The following is an 18,367-nucleotide window of genomic DNA, read 5'->3' as shown; positions in this document are numbered from 1 at the left end:
TCTTGTCAGCAGTTTTGTTCCCAGCATTTTGAAGGCCTGAACTGAATATCAAGAAATACAGAAAAGAACCAGCCAGAGTTGATACTTGTTTTTTTGCCTCTTTCCTTGTTGCCTGAAACATTCAACATCAAATACTGGAATCATAAAAATTTATTTACAGGTTAATTTGGATGAAAAGGGGATGTGGTCATTTCTGTATTTGTTATGGAGAAAGCTGGTTAAAATTGTCTGCTTTTTCCTGGGAGCAGACTAAGTTCCAATTGCATTAAAACTGGCACCCCTAGAGAAAACATAGCTAAGATTATCCTTCTAACCACTGGATGTCATCATTGTGCCACAAAATTGCAGTTAAAGAGGAGCCTACCTGAGCACAGGACATGCTAATGTAATTTTTTTTGCAGGACTTAACATAAAAGCATAAATTTTTATATATTTTTAAGCTACTAGTATCTCTGAATGCTTTATGAAGGATAACATTGTTACAAGCTATACAGAATGTTCCTATCAATACGTTTCATTATCCCACCCTTATAAATTACAACTTAAGTGCTTTCCTGTGGAATTAAGATATCACATCCTCAGCATTTCTAAATACTGAGAATAGTAATAGTTTCAGTGATTGTCTTCCATTTAAGTTTTCACTTGAAACTATAGACATGTAAGAAACAGACTGACATATTGAACTGAAAATCCATTACATTTTTTAGAGTAAAAAGTTAGATATAGTAGGCCTTCTGCCTCAGATCATATTTTTCTTTCAGAGTATGTAGTATATGAAGTTCACTTGGATATGATTGCCTCCATCACCCAGCACTGATATTTTTTATGTCAAAGAGCTTGGAAAATGAACCCAGAAGGTTCCCCAGCCCCTTCTTATCTCTTATATCTTATTTAATGGCTTCTTTAGAGTAGATTTCTTTGAACTTAAAAAAAAAAAGGTAGAAATTAGAGCTGTTCAAATAACTGATTATTTGGTTCAGTAAAAATACATGCAGGAGGGAGAATCCTTTTAGACTAGCCTCTGCTTTTCTCAGGATAAATTAATTTTATTTCTTAGTTATTCTGTACTTTTCAATTAAAGAAAATAAGGAAATGTGAAGAATTTCAGGTGGCAACTGATCCTGTTTTGTTTGTGCTGTGCATTATTGGAACTGGAACTGAGGGTGTAAGAGTTAATGTAAGTACTGGTTTCAGACTCAGAGCAGACTTGAAACCACTCGTCTCACTTCTCAGGAAGATTCCTTACTTGCAGTGTTATAGGCATGATGGGATGAACTTCTCTGCACCTCTGAAGTTCTCTACTTCTCAGAATTACTGAGATAGTCTTTGAGACATGCAGTCAGACTTTGAATCTTACCCTAAAGAATGCTGAGTGGGTGGGACAGAGAGGAATCCAGATTGTTGAATTCCTTTTTAATGACACTAACACAAAAGATACACATTATTAACTTCTGAAAAGTTGACAGTAACTATTCTGGTGTTTTCAAAATCATTACTTCTTCATTTGAACCACATATAGGAATTTTGTTAAATAGATGATTCCCTCAAAATAGGTAAAATCATCACTGGCATCACTGCAAGCTTTTACCTAATTGCTGAGCTGCTCCCATTTTGATTCAGTGTTAACTTTCAGATTAATGAAGCATGATGAACAGTCCAAATTGATCTGTCACCAAATGTTTAGGCTATCAGTTAATGCTGCTAATTTTCAATGTGTGAAACAAGAAAATATACTTTGGCATTGACTTTTGGAAATATTGTTATTGTTACTACTAACATTATTCTCCCAGCCAAATCATTCATCTCAGGTTTCATAATACTGAGTGTCTTTTGTGAAAGAAGTGTATTCTACTTCACAGCATGGAAATATGTATGAATGGATTATGTAATAAGTTGTTTACATTTATGTTGCTCTTTCCAGTTAAGGGGATTCAGATTCTCATTGTGCCAAGTGTTCATAATGGTTCTGGGAATCTGAGGGACAGTAAAATTAAATTAAGAGATCAGATATCCCAGGAAGGACGTTGAAATTATGTTAAATTTGTATCACTACTTGGATGACATGAGAGGTTTGCAATAGCTTTACTGACTAGACAGAAAAATAATTTGAATAAGGATGAGGGAGGGTGGTGGTCAGGTAGAAAGAGAAATGGAAAGTGTGTTCCTTTCTCCTTCAAGACCTCACTTTGGAATGAAATGTAATGATCATTAGGAAGAGGGAAGTGGTGTCACCATCTAGTGCTTACACTGTTGTTGCCTGTGTTTTTTGCAGGCATTGCATTTTATATTTTAATTCCAAATCAGCTGCCTTTCCAGTGCAGAATATCTCAGTTCTCATCCTCCTCTGAACACAAGACTCTAATTTGACAAACAACTCTTGTTTGTATATAAATGAAAATCCTCTGTCTTTCTATAGCTGCAGACAGCTATAGAAACAACCCCTATTGTATGTGAATTGCAGACAGTCATGAGTTACTCATTTTATTTAGATAACCAAGCTCATCCTTAAGACAATTACAAGTCTTTTCACAGGAATTGCAAGAACATTTACATTTCTTGATCAGAACCAGATAGCAAGTTATAACATGCTCACTAATTAGGTGCACCAAATTAGGACCACATTTTATAAACCACTCTTCATCAATTGATTGAACCCTACATGTCTAGCCCTTGTCTATCCATATAATGAACTTTTATTTTACTGTTTCTGCATTACAAATTTCTCATTGAATTTGTCTGTCGGTAAAATGAAATTCTACAGCTGCAATATGTAATTAGTAAGGAAATCTCATAACTACATGTACTAGTTCACACCCAGTTAAAACTTACATGTCAATAAGGATTTATCCAAGGTAGTGTCATAGTTTCCAAATTCCCAGTCACTGCTGTGGGTACTCTTTGTAAAATGTGATATTCCTAATGTACAGTGTCAAGTTTGCTTTAGTTTTCTGTGTGTTGTTGCAGAATAGTGCAAGTTTTGTCGCAATCATTCACACTGTTGCTGACCTAAGTGGAAAAATGCTGTTTTCTGAAGCATTTAACCTTTTTTTAGACCCATCAGATATTGAAGGAAATATGGAATCTGCTACAGTGATCGATTTAATTCCATGGATGGAATATGAATTCCGGATAATAGCCACAAACACTCTGGGGACAGGAGAGCCCAGCATGCCATCGCCGAGGATTAGAACTGAAGGCGCCCGTACGTAAACAGAAAATGTCAGGGTTTTTTTAAATGTGTTTCTTAATTTTTACATTTTCGTTCATCAATTTTGTAATTCTAGGTTTTACTCTAAAAAACACAGTTTATAAGATCCAGTGTGCAGTGAATATATTTTCAGCCACCCGCTACTACAGATTGTAGTGAGCAAGTACCAAACTATGAAGGTGTGAATGCATCAAAGCAGACAGAAAAGAAACATCATGATATGGCAAATTTGTCTTCATTACTAAAACAGAATCATACTGCATCTTTCAGAGATCCCCCACTGTATCTGTCAGCCAGGCTGTGTGTGTATGAGTGCGTGGACATGTTTGGAAGTGTGGTTTGGGACTTAGGAAAAATTATGCATTTAACAAGGAAAATGTCCATTTGCCATTTGGTTTGTATTCTAACTAAAGAATACATGACAGGATATGTGTTCTACTGCATAATGCCAGTTTTCTGTGGTTGCAGGTTTGGTCTGGTGTCTTCTTACATCATGTCACGTGTGTGACATTATCCAACACAACGTACTCTCTTATCAGTCTGGTTGCTCAGTGATAATAGCTCAGAGCATATTTAAGGATATTCTTCAGGCTCAGGCGCATCCTTTTTATAATGAATTCTCCAAAATGAGGACTTAGATGTTAGTATTCCAGATAATACGTTCTGGTTTGACTGTACAGAGGAGATAACAGCAGTGTCCTAGGGGGTAATGTATCACTGCACAAAGACTGTGTCCAACAAACCTGTATTCCACAGAGTAGCACCCACTTGCAGTCTAGATTTCTTTACAATTGTTTGCCATAGCTTGAGTTTTAAAACTAAAAATGAAAAACCAAAGTGTGGAAAACAACTTTTAAAATTACACCTGGTAGGTCATAACTTTGATTAGATAGTATTTTCAAAATAAAATGTATTTGCATTGTAAATTTCAAAACATTCATTAAAGACAAATTTGGTCCATTAAAATTTTGTTGCTTGGGGATAAAGAAAATAAATTGGTTAAATTATTTTGGATAAGGAAGGAAAAGCCACAGAACTTTAATACTAAAGTAAAAGGTAATCACTGCCTAGAAAAATGACTAGTAGCATCATATGTTTTATGACTCAAGAGCTGCATTTGAAGGCCCAAGAATCTACTGGAGAAGTCTGGTGCACAATAGACATTTTAAAAATGTTAGAAAAGACACAGATAAGGAGAGAAATAATGGACTAGGGGTAGTGGGGAATGGGGAATAGGGGTGGTGTCCTGCAGTTTGCAGTGTGCTACGTTCATGGCATTTTTTGTAGCCTCCCCAAAAATGGCATACTTTCCAGTTTTGTAGCAGAATGTAACTCTTTTGCAAGAAGTGGTCTATTTAGTCTGTTATCTGATTCCCCGGCCACAGTACCATGCCCTGGCAGACTGTGTGACAGTTTTTGGCCAACCATGCAAAATAGTAGTATAATCTTCTTAGGCATCAGTCAGCACTTATTGTCATGACAAAATAGGGTATAAATAATTTACAGTTTACAGATTAACTTCTGCACCCAAGTGTGTTTTCTGCCAGGAGCTGGAATTTGTTATAAGCAACAGTAGGATTTGGGTTACTCAGTCAATGTCAAAGGTACTACAGAAGCAGTATGCACAACTCTATGTACATTTTAATGCAATTCTGAAAAAGGTAAATAACAAACAAAAATCCGTGTCTACATATTGTAGTTATTGTTAACATTTTCTGTGTTAAACAGCAACAAACAGTGCTGTGTCTTTGTTGTACTATGTGGGTGACAAATAATGTTTGTTACACTTAAAAGTTGTCAGCGTTTCAAGCGTTTCAGCGTTTTGAAGTCTCTCTCCTGGGAGATAACTAATTTCAGTAACTTAACATGATAAGACTTGTGCAATGTTTTTTATTTTTAATGAAACAGCTTGCTTCATCAATAACACAAAATCACAGTGATTTCTTGAAATTCAGTGGATCAAGGGCTGGTTTTATGTAGTTTAGCTTCTGGGTGCGTTAGAGTAATTGTCTAAGTACAATTGTCTAAGTTAGTTACCTGGTCTTAACAGAGAGAGAAACCTGGGTTTATTGGTTGGGAGAATGAGGAAGATACTTTTGAAAAGAATGACTTGTTAGACTTTGAACAGTCAGGGTTTTTTCTGTTCTTTGGCAGCCTGTCTATCTTCTTGGACTACTTAAGCATTCTAGCAACCCTCTGCTTCTAACATTGCTCTAAAGCTATACATTTTTGATAGGTAGTGTGACTACAAGGTCAAGTAACAAACTCCAGCTTTCTCTCAAATTGTCATATATATGTTTAGTCTTGATCTTCACTAATTTGTTTTCAGAAAGGACAGAAAAAAATGAACCATGCACTGAATGCTGATTTCAATTTCAAATTTATTTTTACATACTTTTATCCTGTTTGAAAACATTAGTTCTGCTCTGCTTTGTGTTCCTCTTCAGCTTACTTACATAGTACTTGAGCACCATGACTTATGGCTTTCACTGAGTAGTGGAGAAAATGCCCAATCCCATTAGAATTTTCTTACACAAAGAACACATTAATTTAGGTAGGGCATATAGCTCATACATACATATCTGAGGCAAAATTAATGCCCTGTAGATAAGCTATAATGTCCTAAGTTTTCAGTGGTACATTGTGTGTCCATATTGAGTGACAGCAAATTAATACACAAACACCACAGAGGATAGCAACAGAATCATTGCACTCAGTGCAAAGAATCTGGGAGAAATGACAGTATAGGAATGATTTAAAGTATCCTGCTTTACCAGCTGTGCACCAGTGATAGAATAACAGATTGTATTTTATTACACAGGATATCAGTGTAAGATGCAATTAGTAAATTATAAGTTGCTATGCCAGTTTTGCTTAGGTACATCTACCCATCCTGAACATGACTATCAAGAAGACATGTGCTACTAATCTAGAATACAGTTAGGCTGCCAGTGCTTCAAAGATAGACCTATGGGTTTAACCTTACACACAGGAAGTAAATCCATTGAAGTAGGTGTAACTGATCACAGTGTGTTGAGGTAATTACACGTGCAATCCATGGTGCTTGAGCCCTTGGCATACCAGCATCTGAGAAAGCGCAAGAAAAATACACAGTGTGCTTCTCTTAAGACTTGCAAGAAATTTTCCATTCCTGAATATTCAGTTAAATATTTGTAGATAATACAGGGAGAAGGAAGAATGACTGCTAGCTGTGGTTACAGCTGGCACATTTCCTGAAGCAGTAGCTATACATTAGTCTTGGCAGATTGCACACCGTCATTACTTTAATTGTGTGTGCCACGTGTGCTTATTGGCCTTGCAGCTGTCTGCTGCATACTTTATAGTAATTGTTCTTGTCTCTTCTGTTTCACTAGCTCCTAATGTGGCTCCTTCTGATGTTGGAGGAGGGGGTGGAAGCAATCGAGAGCTGACAATAACATGGATGGTAAGAATTGCTCATGCAAGATGGCATGAAACCTGTACTATCTTATATCTGATCTTGCTGCTCCTCAAACCTGTGAATGGTTTGTCTCTGGGTCTTGTGAGAACAGGATTTGTATATAATATGTAGTTTTTCAGACTTTTCTCATTAAAAAGTACATGAAAAGGAATGAGGAAGAGAGTACCTTAGGGGTTTTATGTGTTGGACATGAAAATATCATCTAAAACATTCTAAAACAAAGAGTTTGAAACACATGACTATGATAATGCGTCACTAAAAGCAGACTTCATTCTGCTATTGAAGCAATGGTTTTGAAAACTTATCTATTCTGTGGATATAAGTAAAGCAAGAAGTGAAAAGAGACACTAAGGTAAGAGGAAAGCAAGTCACAGCACAAGAGAGGATAAGGATTTATAAACAAGGTTGCATAGGCAAAAGCAGCATGAAAGAGAGAACTGAAATCTACTGCAGGGTATTTGGGGAAGCTAGAGAGAAGAAATAAAAAAATGATTGTTGGATTCCTGTCAGAGCCTATCAGTATCCTGGAAAAACAGAAATACAGCAGCATTACCTCTGGCAAAGAAGGATGGTTGTGTTATGCTTGAGAAAATTACCGAGTTTGTTTTCTTTTGACCTCTCTTTTCACAGTTGTAAGGCTATGAGATACATATGGCACATATTCCCCCATTTGTATCTTCTGGGGAATAGTTATTTCATATGTAGCAGCTGAATTGCCCCTATGAAGAGTGCTTTTTCTTGGGGGAAGTAATGTAAAGATGTCATAAGTCCAATAGCATGTATGTTGTATAGGGATTCTCCTTATGAATATGCAGTTTTTCATCCATATGCATATTTCCTTCGTTTTGTACTTAGGATTGATCATATATCTGTGAAAGTTCTCAAGTATGACAGAAATAGCCAGCCATATCCTTGAGCTATCAGATTTGTGCTGTCCTGGCTGGGTTTTTTGGGGGGGTTGGGGTTTTTTTTTGTTTCTTAACTGAGTGCAAAATATTTATTCAGTCTTCCGAAGTATTTTAACAGTGAAGAAATATTTATAAGTGTCTGAAAAAAGAGGTCCACAGTTCTGTTACAATATATTGGAAAGGTTGCATTTTAGTTCCCCTAATAATAGGTTAGGAAGTAAATGTGTCCTAATTGGCTCAATTCTGGTCTCTTTATTTTTGAAGAGCAAAAGAATACATGCAATGGGCAAATGCAGAAGACCTAGATTATTTTACTTCATAAGATTTTCTTCTAAAAACTTTAATAAACTACAGAGCTGCTTCTGGCATTGTATATGTAGACTGGTACTCATGGCATTTCCAATACAGTGATAACTTGGCTGTGACCAAACTAAACAAAGAAAATATAACCAGGAGAAAGAATAGTGACTAATGCAAGACCAGAAGTACATGACCAGTTTAGTATTTCCTGCAGACCCGGGCAGATTTATATTCTCATTATTTCTCTTACCTAATGTTATGCTTTTCACATCTGTTCCTGGTAGCTCCTTTAGAGAGATAAATTAAGCATGGCTTCAAGTATTTATTTCCCAAGAATCTTCTATCCTATGTCTAGCAAGGGTTTTTAAATAGAGACTTTAGATTCATGGAGTCTGGAAGACAACAATATATCTATCTGTAAGGCTAAGATAAAAATACATATTGATTCCCCCAAATGTGCTGACATTTGCATATGCTACTCTAAATAGTCTTTAATTAAGAAGAGAAGAACAAAATGTATGGCAGGTTCACATGTTACTGCCAACCCCTTTTCAGCTTCTTCTATGATTCATAAGCCCAGATTGAATGAGACAGCCAGAGATGCAATCAAAGCTCTTCTAAGACTTGTTTTGAAATAGGAACTGAGAAGGAGAGCTAGGAGTGGCGTGCCCATTCTTCCTCATTTTTCCCCATTTGTGTTTCCCTCTCCCATTTTCTTTTACAAAGTTTTCAGTGGATTCTACAAACTATTCAGCTACTTATTATGTGCAGCCATTGGAGAGAAAGCTGCTTTCAAATTTCATGTAAGACCTTTCAGAGTATCATTTTTATGTGCCATTCCTGGCTTTCTAAAGTTTGCTCTGGCTGAAAATCATTCTGAGGCTAGGCCCTCATCCAGTCTGCTTACTTTGGCATATGAGATCAAATTCTGCTTTATTTTAAGCAGCTAGTTACAGTGATAGATTCAGAAGACCAGCTACATGAAGTTTCATAAAACCTTGCTCAGAATATCTCCACACATGTTGGCCAAAGTGCTGCAGCAGTGGGCAAACACCTAAGGAGAATAATTATTTTCTGTGTCACTGCTCCAAGACCTTTGCCTCAAGATAATCTATTTCATCTCTGTGATGTTTCCATTAGGGAAAAAGGTGATGCAGAATGCTTATTTTCAAAGGATGCTTCTGGTCAGCCTCCTGATGCACAGATGAATGATGTGATTTTGGCTGGTTGGGTGCAGTGTCTAATAGTTGTGGTAAAAGCTCTATGGACTGAGAAGGGATCACTGAATGTAGAACATTGTTAAAAGAAGAAAATTCCATTATGGGAGATTGTCTTCCTTAATTTTGTATTTTCCAGTATTCCTAGGTATAGGAAATCAGCTATAGTTTTAAGAAGTACTTTGGATAGGTACCTTTAATGCCTGTACTGAAAATGGGAGTCATTTCATTAAAGGATTTGCCAGTTAGAAGCTAGGTAGTCTAAATCAGCATCTGCATCCCCTCCATCATCAGTGAAAAGTGGTAGGATGAGTCATTCTTTGAATGTGTCCATCTTTCTTTGTCAGCTGTGCCAGTTGCCTAGGTGGCAAACTTTCTGTGAATGAATATAATTTGGGCCAGCCACATAGATTTTCTCTTCACTGTGATTCTTTTGCAGGAATATCTATCTCCACACTTACATGGACTCCTATACTGGTATAATATGTCTGTGTTACATGTCTGCTGTGCCTCATTCCTTAGGTCTTTTTTTGCTAGCTGCAGCTGTTTTATTACACAATTATTCTTGGTTTCTTTCTGTGGGAGATAACATGATGTGTGTTGCACTGAGTTCAGATGAGGAAAAACTTATTAATATGTTTTCCTAGCAAATACACTAATACTGCAGATCTAACAGGGCCTATTTTTAAGGGGGTGGAAGCAAGCCGTTGGAGGAAACCAGGATGAAGTGGAGGTTTGGTTCAGTGTTTTTAGAATATACATATCAATACTTTCCACATTATTTATATTTAATTCTAGACCTAGCTGTTTAGCAAAAATTAACGTTTTATTTTTTTGTCTCTACAGCCTTTGTCAAGAGAATACCACTATGGCAATAACTTTGGTTACATAGTGGCCTTCAAGCCATTTGGTGAGAAAGAATGGAGAAGAGTTACAGTTACTAATCCTGAAATTGGCCGATATGTCCATAAGGATGAATCAATGCCACCTTCAACTCAGTATCAAGTAAAAGTGAAAGCTTTTAACAACAAAGGGGATGGGCCATTCAGCCTCACTGCTGTCATTTATTCGGCACAAGATGGTGAGTAAATGTTCCAAATGAGTTTTACACTGTGGGTCCAGATCAGCACTACTAAGATCAGTAGAACCTGGTCCTTGACACTGATTAGTGTAGCAGGATACTTCTTCAGCAAGGAGGTTGTGCATTGCCTGCACAAAACACTTGTTCTGAACAGCCAACTCCCACTTTCTGCTTTCTGTGTGATGCAGAGCACTTGGTGGTACTTGCTGGCAATAAGCAATACACAGCAGGATGCAAGATTCTTCACACAGCTTGTTGAAAGTTTTAAGAATATAGAAAAAAAATTCTTCTCTTCACAATGGTTGCCTGAAACATTTAGATCTTTATTCAGCAATGTCTCTGTGATCTTAATACACGTATTTGACATATCTTCTTCTTGACAGACCACACTAAAGCCTAGTATTTTAGTAGATCAGTATCAGAATTTAGCCCAAAATTGTGAAGGAATGATAGTTCATTTGTATCTAGTTACATTTCCAGCATGTTTAGAGTCTCATATAAATTATCCCTGTTACATACTTTATTCTCGTTTGCATGTTGGAGCTATCAAGTGAGTAATTTAATAAAAACCTCTTTCACATTCCATTAAAATATTTTTCCTAATTCTTACTGTAATTGTTTCACATGCTGTGATCTTTAGGATTGAAGTTTAAATGACATTTCCAAACTTAGAAGAGAGAAAGTACTGGAAGAAAGTTTACTTTAAATCAGAAGAAATATATACAACATCTTTAATTGCATTATCATCACTCAAGCCTGTTCTAAAAACATGCAGTTTATTAATTTCTGCCAGAAACCCAAAGAACTGCTAGTATTTTTCTTTCACTAGAGCAAAATCTCCACACAGTCAACAGATGTGGACTAGAGAGCCAAGAGGAGGGATATGATAACAGGGCCACATTCTCACACTTCCCATTCTGTTCTGTACTCTGTGTACTTCATGGAAGATTTATGTTCATGGTTCCCATTAGCACTAATGGGAACTTCGCTCACAAATTGGCCACACACGGAGAAAGGACAGAAGAGTCCTCAACACCAAGCTGGCTGATGGGGATAATACAAATCTTTCTTCTCAGGAAAGTACACCTTAGCAAATCATCTTCAACAGCTGCTGCAACAACAGAGAGGATTTTTTTTTGCAATTGTATAAGTGTGTTAGTAAATAGCTATGGTGTAATGAAAGCAATATCAATCAAATTACACTTAAGTATCCATCCCTCCTCAGAGAGTTTATCGACAACTGACTGATAAGCTTCCACGTGTTTGTGTTAGGGTTATCCATACCATGTCAGGAGTGGCAAGTGTGTTTGTATGGTCTCCAAGTTCAGGGAAATGGTAGAGCCTAGTAGCTCAAAAACACAGAGGAAAAGCAAATGTGCAGTAGTGCCAGCTTCCAGATAAAGGGGGGGTCACTTAAGTGGCTGCTGATGTTCTAACACAGACTTTAGCAAAGTCCAGATACCTGGTAAAAAATGTTTGTGGTTAAATGATACCAGATGCAGACTGCAAAAGAAATAGAAGCCCAGTGAACCTACTCCTTTGATTTCAAGCACAAGAGTACAAACCTTACCAGTAGTGCTCCTAGCTCCTGTGTGGAGCTGTGACCCTGACTACTGCCTGTATCCAATCCAGGAACTTCAGAGCAAGTTAGAGGGAATTTTTCCAAGAGATGTAATGGAAGTTACTCTGAAGAGCATTGAGGAGAGAGTTGTCTCCTGGCATCAGGACATGAACAAAATCACTTTCATACCTTGTAGCATGTTTACTGGCTGCCAGTCTGAAATTTGTATAGTTTTGCTTAGAAGATAACTGTGTGATGACCAATATATTTTCAGTGAAGAGAATATATTGTGATGACCATGTGACTTCTCTTTTTATCAGTAGAAATAGTGAATTAGAAGGCTGGAGTAAAGCAACTGGTGCCATCTTTCTGGCTCAGGAGAGGCTGCAAAATATTTATAGAACATAAATGACAAATAGGGATATAAATTACTTGCAGCTCATAAACAAGCATAAGCACATCAAATATTTTTAAGTGTTGTATCAGCAAAAGCCCTGGCAGCTGAAACTTTTCAGTATGACATTTTTTGGAAAGTTCTGTAATGGATACAGTAGAGAAGAGTCTGACAGTGATTTGGGAATAGATGATCACAACTATTCCTCCTGTACTTCTGTACCTTTGAGTCAGCAAGTGATATTATTACTGTTAAACAGCAAAACTTCTCAAAGGTATTAGGGAAATCTTAAAGCAATATGGTCATGCATTATTCCATACAGATGTGTATAAATATCCATATATACATAAATATAGTGACAGCTTTTCCCCTAAGTTGTGTATTCTATAATAGATCTGTGTTTCTCTAGTTGTAACTTTGGGCATTGTTATTCCCTTTAGTGACTAGGGAATTTCTGTGTTCCCACAGAATAAGCCAAGTTCCATGTCTGACAACTGCTAGTCGTATCTGCCATTGCTAGTAGTGAGTAATGATTGCTAGTAATGAGTGCACAGGCCTCTTGCTTATCTAAATTCCTGTCATTGTGAAAACAATTTTGCAATAATGTATAATTTTTTAAATTAGACATTTGCATTATTAACAGCCACTGAAAGACAATTACAAAACGTAACTTTGCATATAAGATTATTTTGTTTCCTAGGATACTTTTCATGAGAGATGTTAGTGATTTTTTTTCTTAACAGTGGCTGTTTTGATGCATAGTTGACTGGATGCCCAGTTGGAAGATTAGGTATATGAAAGCTTTCCTCAGCTAGGGCTGCCATGCCTGTCTGTTGCAACTTGTTTCAAAAGGTTCACGACAGAGAACTGTTGTTAACTTGGAAAACTTTAACAGACATTGCTAAGTTTATGCCTTTCTTTATTCCTTACCTCATTTAAAATTCAAGCAGCAGTGAAATGAAACTAGACTGTAATATTCTAAGCCCTGGATAAAGGTCTATCGCATTATGATGGTCTGTACTCTATGTTATCTGCTGTTCAGAACTAAGAATGCAAAAAAAATCAACTTTATGATGTATGCCTTACTGAAAGGTGCTTTGGATTATTTCACAGCTCTGTTCAAATTTGTATGTGCCACTGGACAGCTGTGTGTCTAATATGTGCTCTCACAAAAAATGTGTATTATTAGGACTAAGTGACATACATGAGTATTTGTGTGTAACTAACTTTAAAAGTCTCAGATATATAATATGTGAGCTGCTGACCCATTTAGTAAAGGATCACTTTATCAAAGGCTGTTTTCAGTTTACACAAATTTCAGCATGAAATCTGTTGAAGCGTAAAAATATGTAGTCTGAGCCAAGTAACAGGATCATTGCTTTGTTTTTATAGGGTCATTTTCCTTACAGATCATCACTGGACCTGAATTTTACTCAAGAAAAGCCAGATTAAACACTAACACTTAGCTCAGTGATGTCAGGAAAATTATATAAAATACTGAAAATAATATAAAATACTGAAGTAAGAAGAATCCCTGCAAACAAGTATAACATTACCACAGGACAGATTGAATGTTTAACATATGTTTCATCTTCCAGCTCCAACTGAAATACCTACAGATGTGAGTGTAAAGGTTTTGTCATCTTCTGAAATGTCTGTTTCTTGGCACCATGTTACTGATAAATCTGTGGAGGGATATCAGGTGAGTTTAGTAGCGACACTGTCAATCCATTTATTAATTTACTGTCAGTAGTTATAGCCAACAATAATTCCTACTCTGGCATTCCATCTCTTACAGTTCACTTCTCTTTAGTTAGCATGTTCCATGCAGATTTTGCATCTCGAGAAACAGTATTTTTGGTGTTATGTACTTCATTACTAAAATAGATTAAGAAATGTATGTTTGCACTTTTCAACTAACAAAAGGCACCATAATTTCCTGAAAGAACATTGTCTCTTTCATGTAATTGAATGCCTATCTATAACTTCTTAAAACATATTGAAATTAAATTTTGGGTGTAATTTCCAACACATATGCAAAATTGTGACTAACTCTGGCCCACTTAAATTACCAGCAGTTATTAATATATTTCACCCACAAACCCTACAGTAAGATTTTGACAAATGTCAAAATCCAGTATAAGATATAAGAGAGACACTGCTATTGTGCAAGACAGTGATGTTTTCTTGATGGTTTCTATGCTCTGCATGAAAAAGAGCTTCAGGGCATATTCCATCTGGTCCATCTCAATGGTATTACTGGTGAAAACTGTTCCTGTCCTTCTGCAGAGATGGCAACAACCACAGGCTGGGTGTAATGAGAAATGGCCATGTGGTACTCTAGCAGGGAAGTCTTAACATCATCCATGCACAGTAGATGCTGGCAAACTCTGCAGTGCACAGTCTGCTTACTTTGGCTGCAACCCAAAATAGGGGTTTTGGTCTTTAGTTTGCTAGTGACTTACCTTGGGATTTAAGTTTTCAGGTACTTGAAGATATCTTCTATGTTCCAAAATAAGGACATGGAAATGAATAGCAATCTCATGGAATGTATTTTTTAAATTAAAATCTATTCATAAATAAGTAATACTTGGTTGTTTTTATTTCCTGATTTCTGTTTCTGTCTCCATGAGATTTATGTAAAACTTTTTGTGGTACGATAACAAGAATAGTGTCCCATGTAAAGGTTGATTTTATACTGTACAGCCATAAAGTCTTAAAATTACAAACACAGGGCACTGGGGTTTGAAATTAAGACACTAATATCAGTGGTAACTCCTAATTTACTAAGACAGCCCAGTGGTTTGGTGTCTCATAGGGATTTTGCAATTAGAATAGGATGGACATATTGATGGTTGTAGCTGGGATCTGTGAGCTGAGCCTGGACAGGCCTGTAGCAGCACTGCACTCCCACGCTGGACAGTGCCCAGAAGCTTCCATGCAGAACACACACTGGGCAGACGTGCGCATGGGGACTTTGGGAATGTAGGGAGTGGCAACTGATGGAAAGTGGCAGCTGCTCTCTCTGGTGGATGGGACAGCAACAAGGAGTGCTGATAGAGGCTGGGATTACAGTCGTGATAGATCATGAAGATGGATGTTCAGAGCTGTAGTAGGGAATAGGGTAGTAAAGCAGGAGGAGGAAAGATATATGTGCAAAGTACACGGTAGGAGAACATGCCCATAGGCAACCCATGTTTGGCCTTTTTTTTTTTAATTTTACCTTTTTTGGCATAAAGACATCTGAGTTGTGTCAGGGGACATCAGGGGAAGAAGAGAGGAGAGAGGATTTAGCAGGAAAGGCCAGGATGAATGGAACAGTCCATAGAAAAATAAAAAAAAAAAAGAAATGTGGGGGATCTTTGAGCTGAAAAGAGAATAACTGTTAGAAAGGTGGGATATCCTGGGAATGGACTGTTTGCTACATAGACTATGGATGTTAGGGGTGTGGCCTTGTTTTCATAGCTGTAATGTAATTTCATCCACCTATTCCTGGATAAATACACTTTTACAAATCCAGCATGAACTGACTGGCTTGTACATGTATAGTGAGGAACTACATTAGAATATAAATTTCTTCCTTTTTCCTCCCTCTTGTTCTAAGACAATCTTCTGATTATCAAGACTATGTAAAAGATCCCATCTGGCTAGACAATAAACAGACTGATAGTCCCAAATTACTGACCCACAATTTTCAATAAGGTATTAATTCTGAGATATTTTTCCCCAGGACAATCACCAGTCTCACTGTAGTAGAAAGGATGGCAGCAAAAGGAAAGTCAATGCTTCTTCACTGAGAATAAAAAGAATCTTGTGTTCCTGAAGATCAGAACCCTCCTGAGTCCTGAAGGAGCCATAGGACAGGGCAAAAATAGAGAGGGTTGTTCTGGAAGGTTAAGGCTGCAGATAGCATTTGTGAAGTTGCAATAAAAGTTGTGGTGAAAGGAATATTCAAAGGGCATTATAAAATTCTAGTGACTATCTCTGGAAAGCTCTGTATCTATTTGCATTGATAAACAGTTACCTTTAAATTACTGCTCAGGTGTAACAGGTTAATAGAAACCATCATTCACCGGAGCACCTTCTCAGTTTCCTTTTGGTCTTTATTATTTCTAGAAAATTGCATAATTGACTTTTGAATGCTAGAATTTAAGAGGTGGGAGTGCCCTGAGCAAAGAACCTGAGGTATTTCACCTGTGACACAATGCTTCTCACACCAGGAGGAGTCAGATTTTCCTGACACTAATGCATACTGTCAGAATGACTGCCCCCATGGTGATGAATGTGAGCTGATACATTTTGCCATTACAGAGGAGTATCCTCAGCTCACACTTAAAGAGATAAAGTATGAAAACTATCTCCATCCATTTAGAGAACTTAAGATTGATGAGTTCTTACAATAGACTGCTAACAGCCGCATCTCTGCAGGGCATGCAGCACAGTGACACTGTCTATATTTAGTGTTGCTTCTATGCAATAGATGTAGGTTTATTTTACTAAACAAATTTATCACTACTCACCACCATTGTCTCTTCTAGAATGAAATATGCTAGAAGAAAGCATTCTTTCTCAATATGAGTAAAGTGTATTCTTGTGTCAGTTCTACGTAGAACCTTCAAGAATATGGAAGCTTTTGTTTCATGATACTTACAGAAACATTTTTAGTATATTGAAGTTTAATAGAGGAGAAGACCATGAAAGACAGGTTTTTCCCTGATTTTAGCACAGAGGGATGCACTAATTCATGATGGCTAAGGCATTCCTTCATACAAATCACAATTGGCTTACTTCCCACAAAAATTCTAGAGCTTGGTTGAAATCTTCTTCTGTGTTCTCTGGGAATTCATTGCCTGTGGATTACTCTAACAAAGTAAATGCAGAGCACCAGGAATAAGAAGGCTGTCTGGGCTGCTATATAAGCTCTTTTAAAAAAAGAGAGAGAGGGGCTATTCAGTAGAGTGGGGAAAGTGACCCCTTGAAGCAATGTGGCATTTAATTTCAGAGGCAAGAAAGAAATTTCCAAACTATTTCAAGAAAGTTTGGAATTATTTAAAAATAAAGTGAGAAATTTAGGAATGGAATAAAGAAGACAGTAGTTTTCTTAGCTCTCAGGGAAGTAATAACTTTTTTCTTTTCCAGGAGTTGTTACAATGGTCCAAATATGTAAATATGGCTGTATATTAGAGAAGAACTTTCTGTGTTCATGACATAAAGCTCACAGAGTATATAAGTAAAGTCCACAACATTGCAGCCAAGAGCTATTGTATTTGGGATTTAAACTTTATTTAATTTTCAAATTATATTACTTCTGTCTGAAATTTAGTATGTTCTCAGTGAAGAAATTTGCATTTTCATTCATTTTTATTGCTTGTCTTGTTTGATGCTCTGTGTTACTCTTGTATTACACCATTAGCCTCCCTGTACTGTAAATGAACATTAAGATTGTTGGAAGCTTTGCAAGGCAGAGGAATGCAAAGGCTTCCAGAATATGCCACATGATTAATAAAAGCTTCATATAAACTGTGTTTTCTATCTTTAGGTAAAGCTGTTACTTAATTAACATGATAGATCGTACTAAAAAAATTCATTATTTTTCAGTGCCCAGCTAAAATCAACAACAGTGCTATTGGTCCTATCATGGTTAATAAACTTTTGGCCACCTAGAACTTTACAGACATTCTTTTGCTGCAGGCTAGAAACTTGTTTGAACTTAGAGATAGACATGACGTTCTCTAGCTCCTGATGTACACGCCCTCTCTCGCCTGAGTCAGCCACTTACTGTTAGCACCTTATGGTGTACAGCTGGTTGCATTCAACAAGACCTGCTTATCTACAACAATATGTTAATTATAATCATATAAAAGAAACTCTGACTTGAAGATCACTATCAGAACTTCAGCTGAAATGGCTGTCACAGTTTCAGATCCTTGCCAGTTTGAAACCATTCATCTGGTGGAGGTTGCCACTCTACTGCTGAAGTCTGCAGAATGGACTGTGTGCAGAGTCTTCATTTTAGGGTAAAGGCTGTTTACTTGGGAAAATAGCCACCTTTGTAAGTGTGAATTTTATGAGTGTGATTGCCTAAATTACAGTAAACCGATGTTTAGGATGCTAGTGAATGATACTTTCTAAACAAAATGCAGGACATACATTTATAGAAGTGGAGATTATCTTTTTGTGCCTGCTGGAAATCAGGTGTGCATGCTGAACTTAAAAAGCTAATCCAGTTTGGTCTGCA

The 18,367-nt window shown here is 36.9% G+C and overlaps 1 protein-coding gene across 1 annotated transcript in view; it reads left to right on the top strand.

Annotated features, from left to right (window-relative positions):
- The window catches only part of CNTN1 (contactin 1), a 127,142-nt gene that overhangs the window by 89,100 nt on the left and 19,675 nt on the right, over positions 1-18,367 (top strand). Inside the window, exons 17-20 of the mRNA XM_005426349.3 lie at positions 3,053-3,202; positions 6,583-6,653; positions 9,940-10,174; positions 13,728-13,831. Of these exons, the coding sequence (XP_005426406.3) occupies positions 3,053-3,202; positions 6,583-6,653; positions 9,940-10,174; positions 13,728-13,831 (560 nt within the window). The remainder of the gene's footprint in view (positions 1-3,052; positions 3,203-6,582; positions 6,654-9,939; positions 10,175-13,727; positions 13,832-18,367) is intronic.

Source organism: Geospiza fortis, unplaced genomic scaffold (assembly GCF_000277835.1).
Source record: "Geospiza fortis unplaced genomic scaffold, GeoFor_1.0 scaffold429, whole genome shotgun sequence".
Taxonomy (NCBI): Eukaryota; Metazoa; Chordata; class Aves; order Passeriformes; family Thraupidae; genus Geospiza; species Geospiza fortis.
Note: the sequence above shows the minus strand (reverse complement) of the source record. Positions and strands in the feature narration are given on the sequence as shown.